General features: G+C 34.9%; 2 protein-coding genes across 4 annotated transcripts in view; one reads left to right on the top strand and one right to left on the bottom strand.

Moving 5' to 3' along the window:
* The window catches only part of pip (heparan sulfate 2-O-sulfotransferase pipe), a 530582-nt gene that overhangs the window by 47643 nt on the left and 462631 nt on the right, over window positions 1-20308 (top strand). The gene's annotated exons all lie outside the window — the stretch shown is intronic.
* The window catches only part of Nhe2 (Na[+]/H[+] hydrogen exchanger 2), a 123945-nt gene that overhangs the window by 31528 nt on the left and 72109 nt on the right, over window positions 1-20308 (bottom strand). For both annotated transcript variants that reach the window (XM_074179048.1, XM_074179047.1), the window contains exons 6-11: window positions 15750-15820; window positions 13839-14051; window positions 7657-7795; window positions 4005-4148; window positions 3543-3612; window positions 1781-1876 (exon numbers count right to left, since the gene is read on the bottom strand). In XM_074179048.1, the coding sequence (XP_074035149.1) occupies window positions 1781-1876; window positions 3543-3612; window positions 4005-4148; window positions 7657-7795; window positions 13839-14051; window positions 15750-15820 (733 nt within the window). The remainder of the gene's footprint in view (window positions 1-1780; window positions 1877-3542; window positions 3613-4004; window positions 4149-7656; window positions 7796-13838; window positions 14052-15749; window positions 15821-20308) is intronic.

The following is a 20308-nucleotide window of genomic DNA, read 5'->3' on the forward strand; positions in this document are numbered from 1 at the left end:
TTGAAAACAGTCTAGTGAAAATCTCACAATGGAGTATTATTTGAATGAATAGATAGATGTTCGACAAACTCGATAAGCTACAAGATTTTACCTTGTTGATATCGAGTATTTTTCTGTTGCATTGCCGTTTGCCATTAGCGTATGCCGGGAGTTAAAGTTATATTTTACAGCAGTGCTACACCCATGGCGAAATCGTTTTTCCCCAAAAAAATTGTTCTGCAGAAAACTGCAGAAAATATTCTGTACGTACATTTTATTTGTGTAAATTAGAAACTCGCAAATTGATACTTTCACAAAACTATGTCACTTCACTCATTTTCTTTTCCAGCCGGCCCATCATTCATTTCTGTGAATCATATTGAATTGAAATATTTCTTCTAGTAGTTTCGTTGTTAGTAATTAGAGAATCAGATAATTTCAAATAAATGCCAGCAAAAGCCTGTACCAATACTTATACTGAAAATGTATTATTTGAAGACGATTCACTGAAATCATCAGTTATATTTTAATAAGTGTTAAATATAGTGTACAAAACTGATAGATTCATTGAAAATAACTGTAACTTTGGTCCAATTTTGATACAGGCATGGTTCAATAATATTATTCATTTGATGAAAGTACTATCAACGAATACAATTTTTATATATTTTAAGCTATTATTTTTTTCTTATTTCATGAAAAACAACGATATTTCGTATGAATATTTTTCGGAAACCACTACGATAATAAACCACGTACGTATCAGACCAAACACCACTATACTTGTTTTTCTGTAAACAGGATTTCATCGGGATTTATGTAGACATTGTATAAAACGTAAATTGTAAATTAAAGTCTTTTAGGTCTTTACTTGTTCTGAAATTTGTGAAACGAAATGTGATTTTTCATTCGATATATAATATGAATAATATTGTTGAAATGAAACAAGCAGTGCTGAATAATGTCGAAAATGATGATCTTGAGGATTTATAAACAATTCCTAAACTTTTCCCTACTGCTAGTGCTACAAATATGACTATGAAAGTGAACAAAGCGGTACTACTTTTCCCGTACCATAACGTTCCCTTCGCCAAGGCAGACTGCCCTCAGCGGCAGTAGGTTTTTTACTTTTTGGTCCTATCAACGGAGCAATCTGACTAACTAAACTCCCACTCGCATCTGTCTCAGTACTAGCTAAATAAATGCAGGCAAAGTTATTGTGATAATTATTTGAAATTTTCGTGGATATTTTGGGTTGGGCAAAAAATTAATATTGAAAGTTGATGATGTTAATCTGTTTATTTCAAGAAATGAAAAGAAACGACGATAAAAGTAAAAATATACACTTATTCAGGATTGGCGATATGAATAAGATCAAAAACGGTTGAGTAGGATCAAAACCGATTCAATTTCTTTTTTTTTTATTTCTGCAAGATGCATTTGCTTCATAAATATAAATAACCATTCGGATTTACCGAATCATACAACCGAAGCTTTAAACTGTATTATAAGGTATACAGTTTGTATACTAATAAAAACAAATAAAATGTTAAGTGAATAAATTGAGGAATTATTATTTGGAACAATAAAATAAAGAATTCATAGTTATTGGAAACAAATCAGAAGTTCAATTTTATTTCTGAATTTTCAGTTTCGAAAGAGTATTTTCAAATACTTATTTTCATTAGCTTTGAAACGTAAAACCAGTAATAAATAGAATATCACTCATACTTAAATTATTTCCAGACAATGGGGTAGATTAAAGCTAGAAGAGAGGGGTTTTCTATTGGTAGGTACTCACGTGATGACTTTGCAGTGAAAGTAATAGGGCTGTCCCATTCCTCTTTAAAGGATTTCGGTTCGGTGTCGTCTTCGTTTAACACTTCGCTAATATAGTCTGAAAAATTGAACCAAATTATTATTCCTTCAGTAGACAAAGTGCGTTTGAGAGATAAGAAGTATTATTGAACATAAACACATTTTTTTTTCATATATTAATATTGGCAAAATACTTTCCAATATTAATATATGAAAATACTTTCCAATTCTTGGTGAATCATAATTCATTGAACATCCTTCATTTCATCAAATATGTTTATTAACTTTTTTATAGAGAACTTTCTGGATAATGAAGTGATAAGGATACATCCTCGGCATTCATTTGTAACAAAAATTACATCAAGAATAATTTATGTGAGGATATTTTGAATTTTTTTTTGTGGAGAGTTCATTATTTTTTCAACTCTATTGAGTTTTCACCATGAAAGAATTAATCAAACTTTCATGGTTTCCAACTCAATTCAATATAGAAATTAGTGATGCTTCATGTTCAGGAAAAATTACATGTTTATAATACAGAATACATGTTGACCCAAACCGGAATTTAAAAAATATTTGGATTGCAAAGCTCCCAAATGTTGAAAAAAGAACATTTTCTTCAATTTTTATTTCTGATTGGATTACTCTATATGCATTTTTTTCAGGAATGCCACTTGATAGTAACAGACATGTGGATCTCTGAGTCATGTTAAATGTTGTTTGTTTCATGTCATTTTGTCATGTCGTTCGTCAAGAAAGATTTGGATTTATTGTGTGGTCAGGTATTTTCAGGGGTAGCCTGTTGGCATGAGTGGTTTGTTCTACTTATTCAATCGGCCGTCAATTTTCACTGCCTATCATGCAACCCGTCCTAGGAATTGTACATTGGAAGGTAAGTCTTCGTCAATCCTTAGATCATACAAGTTTCGACTTTTGTGGGTTGTCGTTCGAAAAAACAGAACAGATTTTTTATCGGCTGATCTGATTTCCAAAAATAAAAAAGATTGTTGGATAGAGAGGGGGAACTGGGAATTTTGTTTCTGATGTGGTAGTGGACGGACGTGCTGATAACGACCGTTCATAACGGAGGAGATGGAACACAGTTGTGTTGTGACTATCCGTCGTCATAGAACGTGCCACCATCAAAATAAATATTTTCTCAAAAGTCTTATAGTTGTTTAAAGAGAAATAACACTCTCATTCACGCCGGTTAGAGGTCGGCGTGAAATGGATGTCCACGTGGGAGTGCTAAAATGGATTTACATAACACCTACCCCCATTCATGCCGGTCGAAAGATATGTGGTCTCCCGAGCAGTAGGCGACTTAATAAACGATTGAAAGTGTTTTTATAATAAGAAAGTTCGACAAAAAAGGGGTGGCAGCATTGCTTTGAGTAAGACAACCGTGACCCCCCCCCCCACCGAGGCACCTATCACCTTTAATAGGAGGAGGATGGACAAATGCGCCCGAGTGAGAAGCAACGTCCACTAAACCTAGAGAGAGAGGGGGTGGGTACTATATATATATATATATATATATATATATATATATATATATATATATATATATATATATATATATATAGAAAAGATCCGATCCCTGCTTTCTAATAATTTTGAATGGAAGGCGATCCGAAGTTTTGATGACTTTACTGACTTATTTGACTTTATTTTTCACGAGTTTTTAATATTATATATTTCTTGCGCTATTTTTCAATAAAATGCAGAAAATAATGTCTACTCACCAGTACAAAACTGTTTAGCACTGCCATTTTGCTGGAACTCCGGAAAGCTAACGTGGTTTTGTTTCCCATCCTGAAATAAATCAATTTGACTTGAGCAAATATTGAGCAATAACAATATTCATTGTTTGCAATCAATATTGTCTTCATTTGAAAGTGATTGACATTATGAAGACAGTGGTTGGTTGGTTTAATACTGAGATAGAAACATACCTGGAATATCAAAATATTCCAATTGTGAGACGGATAAAAAAGTTAAAATTATTTAGTTTCATCTTTTTCCGAATGTCCTGATTGGGATGGCCTAGATACGATAATTTTTCAATGTGAAAATAATTTCAAACTCAAATTGTAGATTTGTTTTTCAATCTGCTATTTTTATTGAATTTCATTGAAATATATCGATGATTATTCACAGTACGTGTTATAACTAATAATACTAATTATTCGTGTTTCAATGCTCACCTTATTGAATTTTTTGCTGTGCCTCTTGTGATGATGTTTTTTGTCTGCGACCAATCTTCTCATATTAAAATGCATCCTGTAATTGACTTGAGTCGATAGATCACGGTCGTTAACTGCATGTCGACTGTAACTTAGTTTGCGATGCTGAAATATTATTGTAGTTACTTATTCGGTAATATGAAGTGAATCAAGTTTCAAATGTTGTTATTATAGCTTAGTTTACTGAAGAAATGTTATCTTGAAATTAAATATCCATTCTAAAGAATTCAATTAGTATTTCTTGAATACCTGACAATTTTTTGAAGTAGTATTATATGAGATATACATTTTTTTGGTAAAGGCACTACTCAAGAACACACATGATCAGCCACCTGAACTATTCGAAAAGTATGCAAGAATTCGATTAAATTGAAGTTCTAAATATCAAAGCGTGCTGAGTTGTTGAAAAACAAGTTAGTGTTTTCGTTGGAATTCCACTTCGAGATTGAAACGAATGTTGTAAGTGGAATTCTAGAATAATAATATTTCATTTTTCACTCCTCCATCTCTATAGATAAAATTTGGGAATCAAAGGAAGGAAAAGATCAATTTATTTAATATAAACTGTCTACAAACATGTGTAGATCATGCAAATAAGTAACTTCCAGGCACAAACTGAAAGAAAAAGCCCTCTTGGAACAATTATTGATTTACATGGTGCATTTCTCATGAATGATACTTCTCTAATTTTCATTATGAGTATTTTATGTCCAACATTAGAGATAACAATCCCTAAATAGGAGGTGAAGAACTTGGAAATCTCAAAAAAGATGATTTTTCTTGTAAATACTACGATCATACGTAGACCAACTGAGAATGTTCTCGATTTTGTTACGGAAGTGAGTGGCGGGGGGCCACTGTCTCTCTCTTATGGGTGTTTGACAGTCCTCCGGTGCAGACCACACGGCACTCACCCAGTAAAGTTATCGGTCAACTACCCTATCCCGCATCTGCGGGCAACAGGCGTTGGCCGGTTTCAAGCTAGATGTGTGGTAGAGGTGTCTCGCAAGAGCCCTCGGCGGTTACTCATCCAACGCTGGAAAGGTAGCTTTCCTAACATGAGTGCCCCTCGGGGTAACGTAAGGGTATGCGGTGCAGACCACACGGCGTACACCCAAAAGTCGTAGATGAACCGCCCTATCCCGCACCTACACGGGGAATGGGCGCGACATCTTCGACATATGATGTGTGGTAGAGGATGCTCGCGAGAGTCCTCGACGGTTACTCATCAAACGTTGGAAAGGGAGCTTTCCTAACATGAGTTCTAGGGGGGAGGTGAGTGCCCGCTCGCGGCTGGAGGCTAGTGAGCCTCATCTCCAACTGGCGTTGGCCTCTTAGGGGCAGCGGCTCCGCTAGCGGGTAAAGGGATACAGGGCTGCGGTAATCCATTCATGGGTGCATTGCAGCCCCATTATGAGGCACTGGACGGCTTATGCTGTTCCGTGATCCTCGCCTGCTTCTGTACGGATCCAAGCGTTCGAGGTGTCGGGGCTTGCGGTCCTTCCGGGATCTAGTATCCGAGTCTAGCCTTGGAGGGCACCAAGGCAGACGCTTGAGGTGTCGGAACCCGGATGGACGGAGCTACTAGTATCCGAGCTTAGGACCCCGGCCGGTCACTTCCGGGACCATTGTCCCAATTGATTTGGCATGGCTGGCGGGGGCAGGTGTGCGACGCGAGCACTCTCTGGCGAAAGAAGAGCGTAGTTAACTTGTACGAACGTTCGGTCGAACGCTGCCGATGGTCCTGTCTCTTGGTTAGCCACACTAAGTAGATGTAAGGAAGCAATTCCGGGTTCGGTGAGCGGGAGGAAGCCCTGCGAAATCCTGTTGGTGTGGGGTGAGGGGCGGTACCCGCAAGGATTTCCCGAAAATCCACCCCTCCACGCCCGATCGCATCCAACGCCAGGGTACGTCTGGGGGGCCTAACCGGCCCCCCAGGCCCCCCGGTGCGGTCGTAACTATGACTCTCTTAATGGCCACTATCATTATAGACCAGTGTTGGAAGTCAATGCAAGTTCATCAGCCGTTCGGGCAGCACCATAAAGAGAAATGTTTCTGATGACTTCACAGGCTACATCCAGTACCATTATGTTATGAAGAAACTATAAATGAAACAACCCATGGTCTCCCTGTTCTCTAGGAAATTATAGGCGTCAAATGGACGAATTAAAACTCCTATGTGAATGCATCATTTTTCGGATCTTCTCGTCGACTTTATACAGCACCTTCCGAGTCCACTCCACTACTCTGAGTAGAGTAAGATTAGAACGGCAAGCATATTCTCAGCTTCAACTCTGTTCTTCCTCGACTGTACCGATACCAGATCTGTCGTAGTTTATGCTGATACTTGTCGCGAAGTTATTCATTGCAGTTACCTCTTGTATTATTATTATTATACTCGAGTTTGGGCTGGTCAGGCCCTATCTCCCGAAGTCCCGATACATTCGGAAGGGCGCACCAACATTATCAACCAACGACCACTCCCCACACCGTGGGGTAAGTGATCATTGGGTCCGAGAATTATGTGCCCAGAGCAACCGCGGTGGGCCAAGAAAGACATCCTTCTGAATTTGTCTGGCTTAGTGGGGCAAGACGGCATGATTTTGAGATTCGAGAGTAGAAAGGGCATTATTCCACCGAAGACTTCAATAAACAGAGAAACCAACTCGACAGAGTGGTTTGGTTAGAGTCTGCCTCATGTAATATTATTATTATCATTGTTATTATTGACCCAAACTCCAAACCATCACAATACATCTTTTGTCCAACTTATTGAAACCTTACATAATGAATAATTATTTCGTTAGTTTTTTAGACTTGACTCTAAAAGTATCTGTTCTGAATTTTTTATAGACATTTTTGGATATTTTCATCTCCCTTAATGTGAAAAATATGAAAAGTGTAATAGAGAACTTTATACACGTGCAGAAAGGGCAAACTTTACATTTCTCCCCGATAAGTTACTGCGTAAATTCAAAGTATTTTTCACAAAGACGTCGTTTAAAAAATTTTGTCTGAGCTGAAAAATTTTACAGATACTCATCTCAGCTCTTCGGTTGTGTATTGCTGATGTTCTCGGAGATCACTCTTTAATGTGTGTGGGTTTCTACATTTTTGCAATTTGTCTATATGTGTTCATTGAGGAATAATGAGGATTTTCAAACTTATTTTACCCGTCGCATTACATTTGCCTAAATTTATGATTATAAATGCGAAAGTCACTCACTTAACACTCACTTATTCATCTCTGTTTCTCCGTATTAGTCTAGGAAGCTAAAATTTGGTGTAATGGTGCTTCTTATATCTCAGATACGCACCAAGAAAGGATTTTCTAATATTCCAACTGGGGCACTCCCCGTGGGGGAGCACGTTCATAAAATAAAGTTTATTTTTCATCACAGTTTCTCCATGACCTTAAACTTCCGGTGAATTAATATATGGTATCACCGTTGCACCCGTGCGAAGCCGGGGCATGTCAATTGTTTTTTTTTTTCGTGAACTGGAAGAAAGTACAAGACACAAAGAAATTATGACTTTTCATAATATCTTCCGCTGATTCTAATGATAAATGATTGTTAAATGGAACTGTTCAATAATTTATCTAGCAACTTACCCTTCTATAAGGTTTCACCAACTCCTCAGCCAACAAATGATGGATTTTTGCATCAGTGAGATCTTTTTTAGAAGGGTTATATTCTAGTTCCTGCATGTCGATATTCCATGTACTGGAATCCAATTGACTGAAACTGGTACTGAAAAAAAATTACGATTTAATATACAATGTCGAGTGATTTATTAAACACTATTGTGTTTACTAAATGGCCCGTCTTCAGTCCTTATGGGATGAAATAGTGAGTGATAATGAAATTGACGAATCTGATGATCTAGATTTCGAAGATCAAAGGCGAAACTGTGGAACCTCCATCCAAAAGACCTAAACAAAATGGTCAAGGAAGGTCGCAAGATTGCCATCGTGCCCGTGGTCGAAATACAAAATACATTTGTTACAAATGCAATAAATTCATATTTCTGGATCATGCAGAAATATATTGCAAATCTTGCGTAGAAATGGCAAACGTTGATGAAGTGTAACTTTTTATGATTTTCAATACATTTTTTTTATTTCCATTTTATGATGTTTTATTATCTGTTTGAACCAGCAATTTATATGTATATAGTCGTTTTATGTGCAAAAGACTTCTTCGAGTAAATCTATATTTTTTCCATTAAAAGAACCCATTGTTTTGGTAAAGACGGAATATAACGATTTATTGCTCGTTTTGGTAAATCGAAAATTATTTTATTGCAAAAAGGGATATTATAGTATAGAATTCTCATAACAACTATGCTGCAATTCATAAAATTGTTGATTTCAACAGAAAAATCATATTGGGGTCTCACACACCCCACGTGTCTACAACTATTACAAAAGTCCACATGTCGGACGCAGGGTTAATAATCGCACTGTATCGCTTTCAAATTCCGCGCTTTGATTTGGAACTGTTTATCTGCCCGATGCGATCCGATTTATATAGTTCGGTTTTCGTTCATAATTTCTCTTCTTCTCTCAACAGCATTTTTCTTGTAAAAGATATCTATACAGAACTCTACTCTTGAAATGAATTCTGCAACTCTTCACTTTTTAAAAACATCTTACAAATAATAATGATATTCAATTCCGTCTTCGTCTTTAATTGCCATGGACTGAAATAATTTGTGTTTATTTCTCCTGGGTTACAGTGTTTTCAAAACACACTGACACTAATTTAATTCCGAATATTGATGACTACAACAATAATCCAAACGTTGACTGAAAACCTATAATAAAATTGATTGAATTCTGCATGTTAACTTTAAGAATTGATGACCATGAATTTAATCCAATCGTTCTCTATTGAAACTTGTTTGGATATATTTTTATTCATAAATTATAATTGCTTACTTATACTTCATTCCAAGATTTATCTTTGCCGACAGTTATTCTATTTCTTTTCCTATCTTGATATTACAAAGAGTTCATATAAATTCAATTATTTGTAGGCTCGACCTCAGTTCACTTCCAAACACATGTAAATTATAATGCTCTTAATTGAATAAAACAACACATAGTGAGAATCGATTATTCTTCATTTGTGGGTGTTATTAATGCAAAAGTAATTCATCAAAATCATGAAGGGGGTTCAACGGACCAACAATTGCTTTCGGTCCTATGTAAATTATTCCGATACTATTTTTGCCTCTGTTATTTTGGTATGTGAGCATATACTGACTGTCCAAATATTATAAATTTCAATATTGCCTTTTTTTTGAATATCATCTCGTATGATATTTTACCAAAAACAAAAATAGTTCCTGTTTTTTTCTATACATTTGTATCTACTTCATCTGACAGTTCTCAAAATTTTTGTTCTGCTCAGATCTGTATTTTACGGTGAACTACTGCTTGTTGTTGTACTTCCAGAATAATTAATAAAATTCTTTGATCTTGAATTTTGAACCACTGTTTAATAAATCCCCCTATCAGTTACCTCCTACTAGTTTTGCGGGCATTGAACCTTTAATATCATAATGAACGATCTATCTTGAGTTTGATGTGTGACATTGGAAAATATTTTTACACGCTTTATATTAGCTTCACCTGTATGTATGTATGTATGTTTGTTTGTTTGTAACTCTCAAGTTCGGAATATGTATTGACAAAATTATCGACATTATTGCTTGATCTATTCGCGGGCAGATGGTGCTGTACGTAACCTCCTTGATATTTCTTGATCTATTCGCGGGCAGATAGCGCTGTACGTAACTATCGACATTATTGCTTGATCTATTCGCTGGCAGATGGCGCTGTACGTAACCTCCTTGATAGGTTATCCAAAAGAAAATCAGTTACTGTTAGCGAAATTCAGTTACTTAAATATTTCATAAATACAGTTCAAAAAACTCAAAAACACGCTTTTATAGCATATAAAACTGAGAAGTAAAAAATAAATATAGTTTAAAAAAGTAAAAAACACGCTTTTACAGAACATCGAACAAAAAAGGTAAAAATAAATATAGTTTCAAAAAACTAAAAAACACGCTTTTAAAGAACATCGAACTGAAAAGTTAAAAATAATTTTCTTTTAAATAAGCTTAAAACAATAAAGATCGAAAAATACTAGTATTATTGTGAAAAAAGCCATATTTTTTGTATATCTAGCGCTCAACTTTTTAGTTCGATGTTCTTTAAAAGCGCGTTTTTTAGTGTTTTAAAACTATATTTATTTTAATTGAAGGGGTTATATTTTTTAGGAGTGATTAATTTTTGGGAAAGAAAGCCAAAAACTTTCTTTCCCAAAAATATATTTATTTGTTCTGCTTTCCTGAACTCGCATCGAAAAGTTGATAGTTCAGAAACTTCCAATCCATATTTAGTTACATTTTTCCTACACTGTTTGGTATTCTGATATACAAATAAGATTTGCTATTCAGTTTATGATTAATTTGCTTTAGAACTTTTGAAGGAAGTGGCTCTAACAGCTACCTTCACATCACATTGGAGGTTGAATATATTTCTTTTCTCACCGTCTCGAGATTATTTCCCGAAATATCTGAATTGAATGCATCGATATGAAAAAAATATTTTATTAATGACACAGATGTTGATTTCACGACTGTCAGTTTTATTGCCGTCAATTTTATCACTGTTCAGAAAAAGCGTTTTATCGATGTACAATTTTCTCATAGTTTTATCGCTTCGAAGGAAACAATCGCTGTAAAAATATAAAAGTTACCCAGCTTTCAACTATATCATCGTTTTCACACTGAGAAAATAATCAGGTGTTCTATTTTATTTGACATTTACTTCTTTTATTAACGACATATATTTCAGTGATAGAGTTATTCGTAAGTACTGAGCCATTTCTATCAAAAGTCATGTAATGACCTGTTCACTATCCAAATACCAACCAGTGTTTGATCTTTGGTTTGTGTGATGACTTTTTCTTGCGATTTTTCAGACCAATAATCACATTTAAAGTATAATAGATCTTGCAATGAATGAAAGTCTATATAACTTTCAGAGGATTTGTGTGGTTGGTGTTCATTTTCAATTCAGTTTACACACCTCATATACATATTTTCTTTTCAGATTTATATAATAATAATAATACATTTATCATTTCCAGCGACAATGTAACATACATTTTGAAAAAAGAATATACTGAGAATATTCCGACAAATAAAAATATGTAAAACTACAACATTGTCAATCTATTTCAATATATATTCTTTTCGGTCTATCTTGAATTTGGTATGATTAATTTTTTTTTAATTGTTGGATATTTTATTGTATACATTAACTTCATCATGAAAAATACATTTTTGACCAAATTTACTTTTGTGTGGTTGTGAAACTATTATTTTGAATTTGCCGTGTATTATGATCATGAATTGATTTGATTCCGTCGTTGATCTATTTTATTATGCTTAACATTATATACTTGTGATGCACTGTTTGGAACCTTTAGTGTAGTAATTAATATAACTGGAGTTCTATCCCAACACCAAACGGTTATTTTTAACACCTCGACACGTGTTTCAATTACCAAGTAATCATCTTCAAGATGAAAATTAAACTTTCAAGTTTATTCTTTCTTGAAGATGATCACTTGATGATTGAAACACATGTCGAGGTGTTAAAAATAACAGTTTGGTTGTTACGTCCACAATAAGAAGAAGGGAAATCGAATTATTGGGGCGTAATAAAACTAACTCAAAAAAAAACTCTAAAATCAAAATTGGTCAGCTGGTAGATGGTTCGTAGGTGAAATGAAATATCTGAAACTGAAAATATCAAAAACAATATTTATTAACATGGTGTTGGGATAGAACGTCACTAATATTCTGAAAATTATGAATGAACATGCATATTTTGAATTGGTATATTCCCCTAATATCAAATAATTTTCTGGGTTCATCCAGATTCCTGATCTTTTCTCTCTGATTCAGCTTATATATACATTTTATGATTGTATTTTGTAACCGTTGTTACAAACTAATGTTATGTGTTGAGAATTCGAATAGATTAGAGAAAAATAAATTATGGATCGGACTATCGCCCAGGAATTTTTGATAACATTGCAGGTTCCAGATGATTTCAAAATTTCAGGTCTTAAAAATTACGTTATTATCTTGATGAATAGAAGTTGGAACCTCTGGCATGAAGTAAATCTATTGAAAACACTACTCCTCAACCCGAACAAAAATGCAGTTATGACGTCTAACAGGTCTTCTTACAGGTCACTGTCATCTGAATCATCATATGCAGAGAGTCGGAAGACAGTGTAGGTCGCCTCTGTTTGGAAAATGATGAAACAGCAGAGCCTGCTCTGCTGGGGACTGAATCAGGTTTTTAGAGTTCGGCAGAGCCATACTCTTATCATCTGACCTGAAAAACTACCCACCATACAAATTAATCGGCTTCGTTAAGAAGCTGGGTTTATTTGGTCGAATGTGAATAGGTGTAAGCCACAATAAACCCTTGCGGGTTGCGGTGGAGAATAGATAGACCTATTCAGTTTGGACCTAACCTAACCTAACCTAATGACGCGCGTTTCGCAAACCAGGAGATGACTTCTGATGATGCTTCAGAAGTGTTTTCAAAAGATAAGTTATCATCTGATCTCACAAATTGAGTCTTTGAATGAAATCAGGTATAGCAACTATTTCGGGCATGGTTTAGTATTGGAGACCGTATGTCACGCAGGTTGCTATAGCTGTATCCGTAACTAAGTTGGGAGAATTCCTTGTAATCACAAGGTCTTCCGATGATAACATGAATCCGCAATCAGCACCTGATAGTGAATCCTTTCGATTGTTTTTGACCCTTTTTCGTAACCAAGTGTTGTCTATCCTTTGCAATTGGCTGTATCGTACTGACGAATGCTAAGTAGCCAGAAACACGTGTCTGTGGCGGTTTGCCCACTTCTCCATGAGTGCTTGTCCAAAAAATTTTTTTTTATTGATAATACCATAACACTTAATACCCATCATTTTTGTTTTATTTATCTTGGACCCGAATGTCACGCTATAGCTGCACCCGTGACTAGGTTGGGAAAATTTTTTGTAATCACAATGTCTTCCGACAATGACACGATTCCGCAGTTTTTCCTGTGATGTTGAATCCGTTTATTTGTTTTTGATACTTTTTCTCAATCAAGCGGCCGTACCGAATTATCCTGGCCTGATGAGTTTTATCCGTATCAATGGTTTTGGTGTATTTTAAGCTCATTGTGTAGCCGAAGTGATGTTTGAAGAGAGCTGGCTGAATCTGTTCACAGGCTCTGTTGAAAATTCTTCTATTGGTCTGGCCAATGTAAGTTCTGGGGTACTGTTGCAATACCTCTATTCTGTACGTGTCCAGGAGCATAAATACTGGACTTGAACAACAAGGTTATCAGTGTTCACCAGGAACTGAAAAAGGCAAGTGACAAAACTTGGGGGTCAGGTAGATTACGACCTCGTTGTCGAGCCATGTAACTTCAGTTTCAAGTGGTTATATGTATATTCCAAGTGTTGACTTGGATCTGAACAAAGCCATAAGTCCCATTATTACCCACATTAATTGGACTACGAACACTTATCGTAGATTGGGCATTTTTCATACGTTTTACAACAATTTTTTTTACAAATACTTTTGATTGAAAAATAACAATCAAAGGTAGATTTGTTTTGATTGCCTAGTTCCTCATTCATCTTCCAATACGTAAAAAGAATCTATCAGTTTTTTTAAATATATCTAATGTTGGGTCGCACCTGCCGTTAAGATTTCCTCCAGTGTAATTTTTGAATATGGCGGACATGCTCTCCGTTCCGGAAATGTTGCCAATGGTTGATGCATTTCTGCGCATGTATTCCATGGCGTCTCGCATAGCTAGCTTCGAGTAGGTTTCAAGGATCTTTTGTTCCGCTCCCTGATGATTCCTAACGAGGTAGGGGCGAATAAAAGCGTTATCGAATCGTTTGAATCTGGAAAATAAAGAAAAGTCAGATCAGATAATTATTTCTGGCTGAAGAGCTTCAGTCAAAAGTGATTATTTAGGTATTTGTTAATATGTCCTCAGATAGTTTGATACTTCGACTGAAAGGAAAGGCACATATGTGAGGTACTTCATAATAAAAATTAATTCATTTTGGCACATTTAATTTTTCGAAAACCAGTTGTTGAAGACATACAATCATAGAAAAAAAAAACATCAACGTATGTTCCAAATTTTTCTGATTTCCTTTTCAGATTATTCATGATGGATTGAATTTTTCCAGCTTGACATTCATTTAAAATACTTGCAATCATTACAAAATTTTGCTCGTCAAGAAATATGTGCGATTTTTGATTACCAAATTAACGTCAATGAAAAAATGGTTTCGTGAATTAGAGGTATTGTGTTTATTAATAATTATTTTCAACAAAAAACTGAAATTATTCTTATGGGAAAGGTCAAAGATGTGCAAAATGAACGGCAAAAATGTTCAATGAAAGATATTCCAACAATAATTTGAAACATAAATATGTCCTGGAATTAGGTGCTGAGTTTAACGAATCTGGTTCCGTTGCTAACAAAAAAATCGTCGTGTTTTGTATGAAGTAGTGCAAATAGAAGTTTCAGGCACTTTACTGCTGAACCCCCCGTATCACTTTGCATTGTGGCATGCCGAGTATGAATTTTCCATGAAGCAGTAAGAAAAGAACTGAAATCAAATGAATTTCAACTCTACAAAATTCTTCAATAGCTTTATGACGATGATTTCGACAGAAGAATGGAATTTTGTTTAACAATGATGGATTTCGTGAATGGAAATCAAAATATTTTTCACAAAATTCGCTTTACTAATATGTGTGCCTTATTTTCAAAGGGTATGTCGCTTCTGGTGTGATGAAAATCCGCTACTTTTCAGGAAAGATCATATAGAGTATAAAAAAAAGAATGTTCGCGCTGGTATTCTTGGGAGGGCATTGAAAATCGATTGCTTATGAAAGCTGTGGAAGATTTTAAAAGAAGAATAAGAGCTGCGTGTTTCAGGCAGAAGTTTTTGGATTGTCTGAGAGCAGATTTTATCGCTGTTTATTGCAAAACACACGATTTTACTCGATTTCTCCAAAAGTACTGACAGAAAATGTGAATTAGGTGGTATTTTTAAGGGCTTTAAAATGAGGTATTATACAACTACCCTTTTCATTCAATATTATTGGGGTTGACTCTCCCTACGCTAGAGTATCCATGTAATTTCACAGTCTACAAAGTATCCCCCTTGAAAATAAGTTTAGGGTGTTTTTGCATATGTTTATATCTTCTATAGTGGCCAAAATATATAGAGTGATAAGTTCTCAAATCGACACCCTGTTTGTAATACCAACAAAAATATATTTTTATTCCATTTGGATCGATTGTTCAAATGAGAGATTTCACTCTCATACATTTTTCTCTCACATTCAGATTTTGTTGGTATGAAAAGAATTAGTAATTTTGCTTCTTTCTATTGATTAAAACTGAACCTATTAGGTTATTTACATTATATGAGTATGAAAATTCGTTGAGAAATCTATCGATTTTTATTCCATCAACTACCACAAAACAAAGATTTTTCAATTCAGGTGTCTTGATTTCGTCACTATTTGTTAATCTTGAGGATGAAGCTGAAATCAGAAAGAAATTTATAACAATTTACCTGTCTCGAATGTGGTAATTACCATGCTGACCCAATATGTCCTCGATAGCAGCCATTGTATGGTCCATCAACTGAAATCAATACAAATTTTGAATAATATCACCCAATAAGAGGTGTTTGAGCCAAATGGAAAATTTTCGTAAATCACAGAATATATGAATATAGTGAGAGCGAACGAAACATATTCAGTAAAACTTCATCAGTGACTCCTATAAGACACTTGAATAAGACATTTTTGAGAAAATTTTCGATTCTTTGATTGAATGAAAGGGCCAGATAGGTACTCTTTCCATATTCACATGCGGGACCTTGTTTACAAGAGGAAAGAGTAACTTGTACTGACAATGTCTTTTTTAAAAGATTGTATGAATGTTATAAGTTGTTAATAGTTTTTCGTAATTATCGAAACTATAATAATGAGTTTGTATGATATTCTGAAATATCATTTTTCACTCATGTACAAGATTATATATCATAATTTCAATTCCACATTTTGTCAACGTTCTTGACATATATAAATTTTCATTTCCATAAAATTATTTGATAGAGTTGGTCGGTACTTGATGAAAATCAATAATGCATTCGAATAAAACTTTGGTGACGTTTTCATACATTTTTGTATGAGGAAGCTATTGTATAGTGAAACACGTGTTTCGGTTTTGTAAACAGTGAAAATGTGATATGTTACTTGAACCCATAAAATTATAGGGTTTTAGCAAGAATTATTTACAAGTTACATAATATTGTTGTCTGAATTTGACTTCCAAATAGGATTTAATTTGATTAAAATTCTCAGTCTCAGGGGAGTGAAAACTTATTTGCATCTACAGTACATCCGCCACTTTTTCTTGGAGAATGTTGTATGAAAGAACCGATTCAACAATATTTGATTCTCACTACTGAATTAGTGCATATGTGAAGATTCTTTTTGTCAATTCAATTCAATGTTTGTTTGAAGGTGATTGAAAATGTTTCATGGTGAATTTCATTAGTTCGGACTTCCATTGTCTAATATGATACTGCCCGTCATCACCCGAAGATGATTGTTGTGGAATTGGCCGCGGTGGTAGTGCGCTCGACTCACGATCGGAAGACCGTGGGTTCGATTCCTGCCTCGACCAGATATTTTTCTCGAGAGAATTTATCTGGTTGAAGCTGGTATGATTCTGCAACCATGTTAGGAATCACACGTTGAAAGGTAAGACCTCGTTAGTCCTTGGCTTGCACAAGTTTCTCAACTTCCGAGAGTTGTCGATCGTATGGGGGCGACAGATGATTAACGGAAAAACAGATTTTAAACAGATTCCAACAGATTTTAAACAGATTACGGATACTAACAATCGAAACGTCGTGAGGGAATTTTTTAATTTTCAGTTCATTTTGATTGTTCAATTTCTTGCCTAATTTTTATATTATTGTAATTCAATTTCAGAGCGTTTTTTGCTTGATATAATTATTATTTTCAGCTATTCATTTTAATTTTCAATTTTATTTGTTCTTTCAGGGATATCATTTTAGACAATGGAAGTCCGGACTGATGAAAATCAATTCAACTTTTTTGTTTCCAATAAACTACAAAGTTCATAAACTGAATAAAATTGATTCATCCACGATATTAATTTTACAATTTTCGCACTATAAGTTTTATTCAAGATGCGTTTTACTGAACTGAACTACCCTGTAGTGGAAAGCGTCTTGAATAAAATTTATAGTGGTAAAATTATATGATTTTTATCATGTATTTCAACTACAAGGTAGTTTCATCAATAACGGGTGTACTTATAATATACAGGGCGTTCCTCATTTATTTTTGGGAAAATTTGATCTCCGGGTATTTCTTTGTTCGACGCATGATTTTCACTCAAAAAAATAAAAATCGACAGAAAGCAAATTAAGAAATTAGATCAATTCTAAAATGAATGAGAATCTGAAAATTGCTTCATAACGCATTACCAATTCCCTAATAATATTTGAAAACATAATCTGCAAAAAAATAAATTTTTCACAAAAACGAGTTTTATTTTATTTTGTGACAGTAAGTCTAAACAAATAGCACAAATTTGTTAATTGGTAATAATACCAAAACTGATTATAAAAATTGTTGTGAGTGGCCACCTGCACTTAGTATGCATGCTTCTACCCTTCTACGCATGGAATTACGCATCCGTTCAAATATTCCCGGCGTATTTCGTATAGTTTCACACGAGACAACTATTCGCTCTCTTAAATCTTCTAAAGTATTAACGTGAGTTTTATACACAAGAGTTTTAAGGTGACCCCATAAAATAAATCTGAACTGTTGAGATCGGGGGATCTTGCTGGTCATTGCTGAGGTCCTCCGCGACCTATCCAACGATTAGGATAAACTGTATTTAAATGGTTTCGGACAATTACACTGAAATGAGAAGGGGCGCCATCGTGCATGTACCATATTCGATTCCTTAACGCAAGTGGCACATCTTCCAATAACCCAGGTAAGTCTTCTTCGAGAAAGTGTAAATAAGAACGACCATCAAGGCGTACTAGTAGAAAAAATGGGCCTATTAGATGATCACCTATAATTCCTGCCCATACATTAACCGAAAATTGGTGTTGGAAATGGGTTTCGGTTATTGCATGGGGATTTTTTTCAGCCCACACATGATTGTTATGGAAATTTCGAATGGCATTCCGAGAAAAATTTGTTTCGCCTGTGAACAAAATTTGTGTCTCAAATTGCGGATTTAGTGCAATACTTTGTAGATACCACTGACTGAAGTTCACACGCTGTGGAAAATCTCTGGGGAGTAATGCCTGCACTCTTGAAATATGGTATGGGTATAACAAAAAATCAACCAAAATACGCCAAACAATTTGATGACAAATATCCAGAGTTCTAGCGATCTTCCTCGTACTAGTCGCAGGATGTTCCTCAATTTCTTGCAGCACCGCTTCCTCAATTTCAAGAGTTCTTACTACACGAGGTCTACCTTCCGGAGTCCCTTTCTTGAAACTACCAGTTTCCCCAAGTCGACGATGAATATTTGAAAAGGTTCGGCTATCTGGTGAGGCACGATTAGGATATCTTTCCTGATAAATGCGCCTGGCTTCTGTTGCATTACCATCGGCAAGGGCATATACGTAATGCATTTCCGCCATTTCCGCATTCGTATAATTTACCATATTTACTGATATTCAGAAAAACAGCGGACTACCAAAATAACTTCAATAACACTTCAAAATCAATCAAAACGCGCTGTGACAGTTTTTAACACCTACACCTTACTTTAAACCAACATCAATATTAGCAACTGACGTTTGTACATACAGAGAATTCGTTTTTTATTGCTATGGTGGGTACGCTGTTTTTTCTGCTTTTAATCTTCAAAAGAAATCACATATTGACGAACTCCATATTTCCAAGAGGTGCAGTAAATAAATTCTGCTACACGTCATTTATTCCAGGATAACTAAATTTATGTTTTCAAAAATTATTAAGCGGTGCTGCGTTATGACGTAATTTTAATTGAGAACAGTGCATCTGACAACAAACAAATACCTTTTAGATCCTCAATTATTTTGCAACAAATCTGATCTCTCAGTTTGCTTTCAGTCGATGCACGATACCGCATCAGATTTTTAAGGAATTTATCCTTGAGTAAAGCGATTTTTAATTTTTTGAGCGAAAACCATGCGTCGGACAAAGAAAACCCATCAAATCAAATGTGCTCAAAAATATATGGAGATTTTAAAAATAATTTTTAATGCAAGATAGAGCAGTGGCGTAGTATTTTTTTCGCCAAAAATATACATTTCAAAACTCGTAGGTACGCCACTGGCAGAGAAAATTAAAAAAAATTCATATCAGAAAATATGCCTTGAGGCATGGAACATATGTACCAAATATGCCAAAGATGTCTACAAAATTATCTCAGTTATTATTACAAAACTGATTATATTTGAAAACTTTGCCACCCTGTATCTCAAAAGTTAAGGCGTTTAGGACATACGTCCATAGGACGTTTTTTACTTGAAATGGGTCTAAGAATTACCTCCTGAAATATTAGCATGTGTTTAAGGAACACCCTGTATGATTCAATGCAGTATGTATAAAATGAAAAAGAGAAAATTGAAACTTTCTATGTTTTTTACCACTTTTTTTTGTAACTAACGTTACTGCAGTTTCGTCCTATAAGGACATTCTCAAACTTATACATTAAACTAACAATTGTTTATTACATTAGCCCTGATATAGCACCCCTGTAGGTAATTATAGAGATACTTGGCTTGATTGAGTACCTGAATTTACAATTTACAATGCGGATATGCTGATTTGAAAACCGGTGAGTGAACTGAATCGATTTGATCATTTAACAGGTTGCACCCACAATGTTTATGCTTGTGAATTTCCAAGGATTCTAAATAATTGAATTTGTAACCCTTCCTTGCATAATGTAAAATTTCCGTATCGTTTAGATTCGGGAACTTTTGGTTGTATGCCATAGAATAGTTTGAAAACTTCGAATCATTTTTTTCTAGTCTGAAGGACCTTTCATGTTCAGCATACCGTTTTTGGAAAT

Source organism: Leptinotarsa decemlineata, unplaced genomic scaffold (genome assembly GCF_025532065.1).
Source record: "Leptinotarsa decemlineata unplaced genomic scaffold, Ldec_3_MD MMD2_tig00004307_RagTag_RagTag, whole genome shotgun sequence".
NCBI lineage: Eukaryota > Metazoa > Arthropoda > Insecta > Coleoptera > Chrysomelidae > Leptinotarsa > Leptinotarsa decemlineata.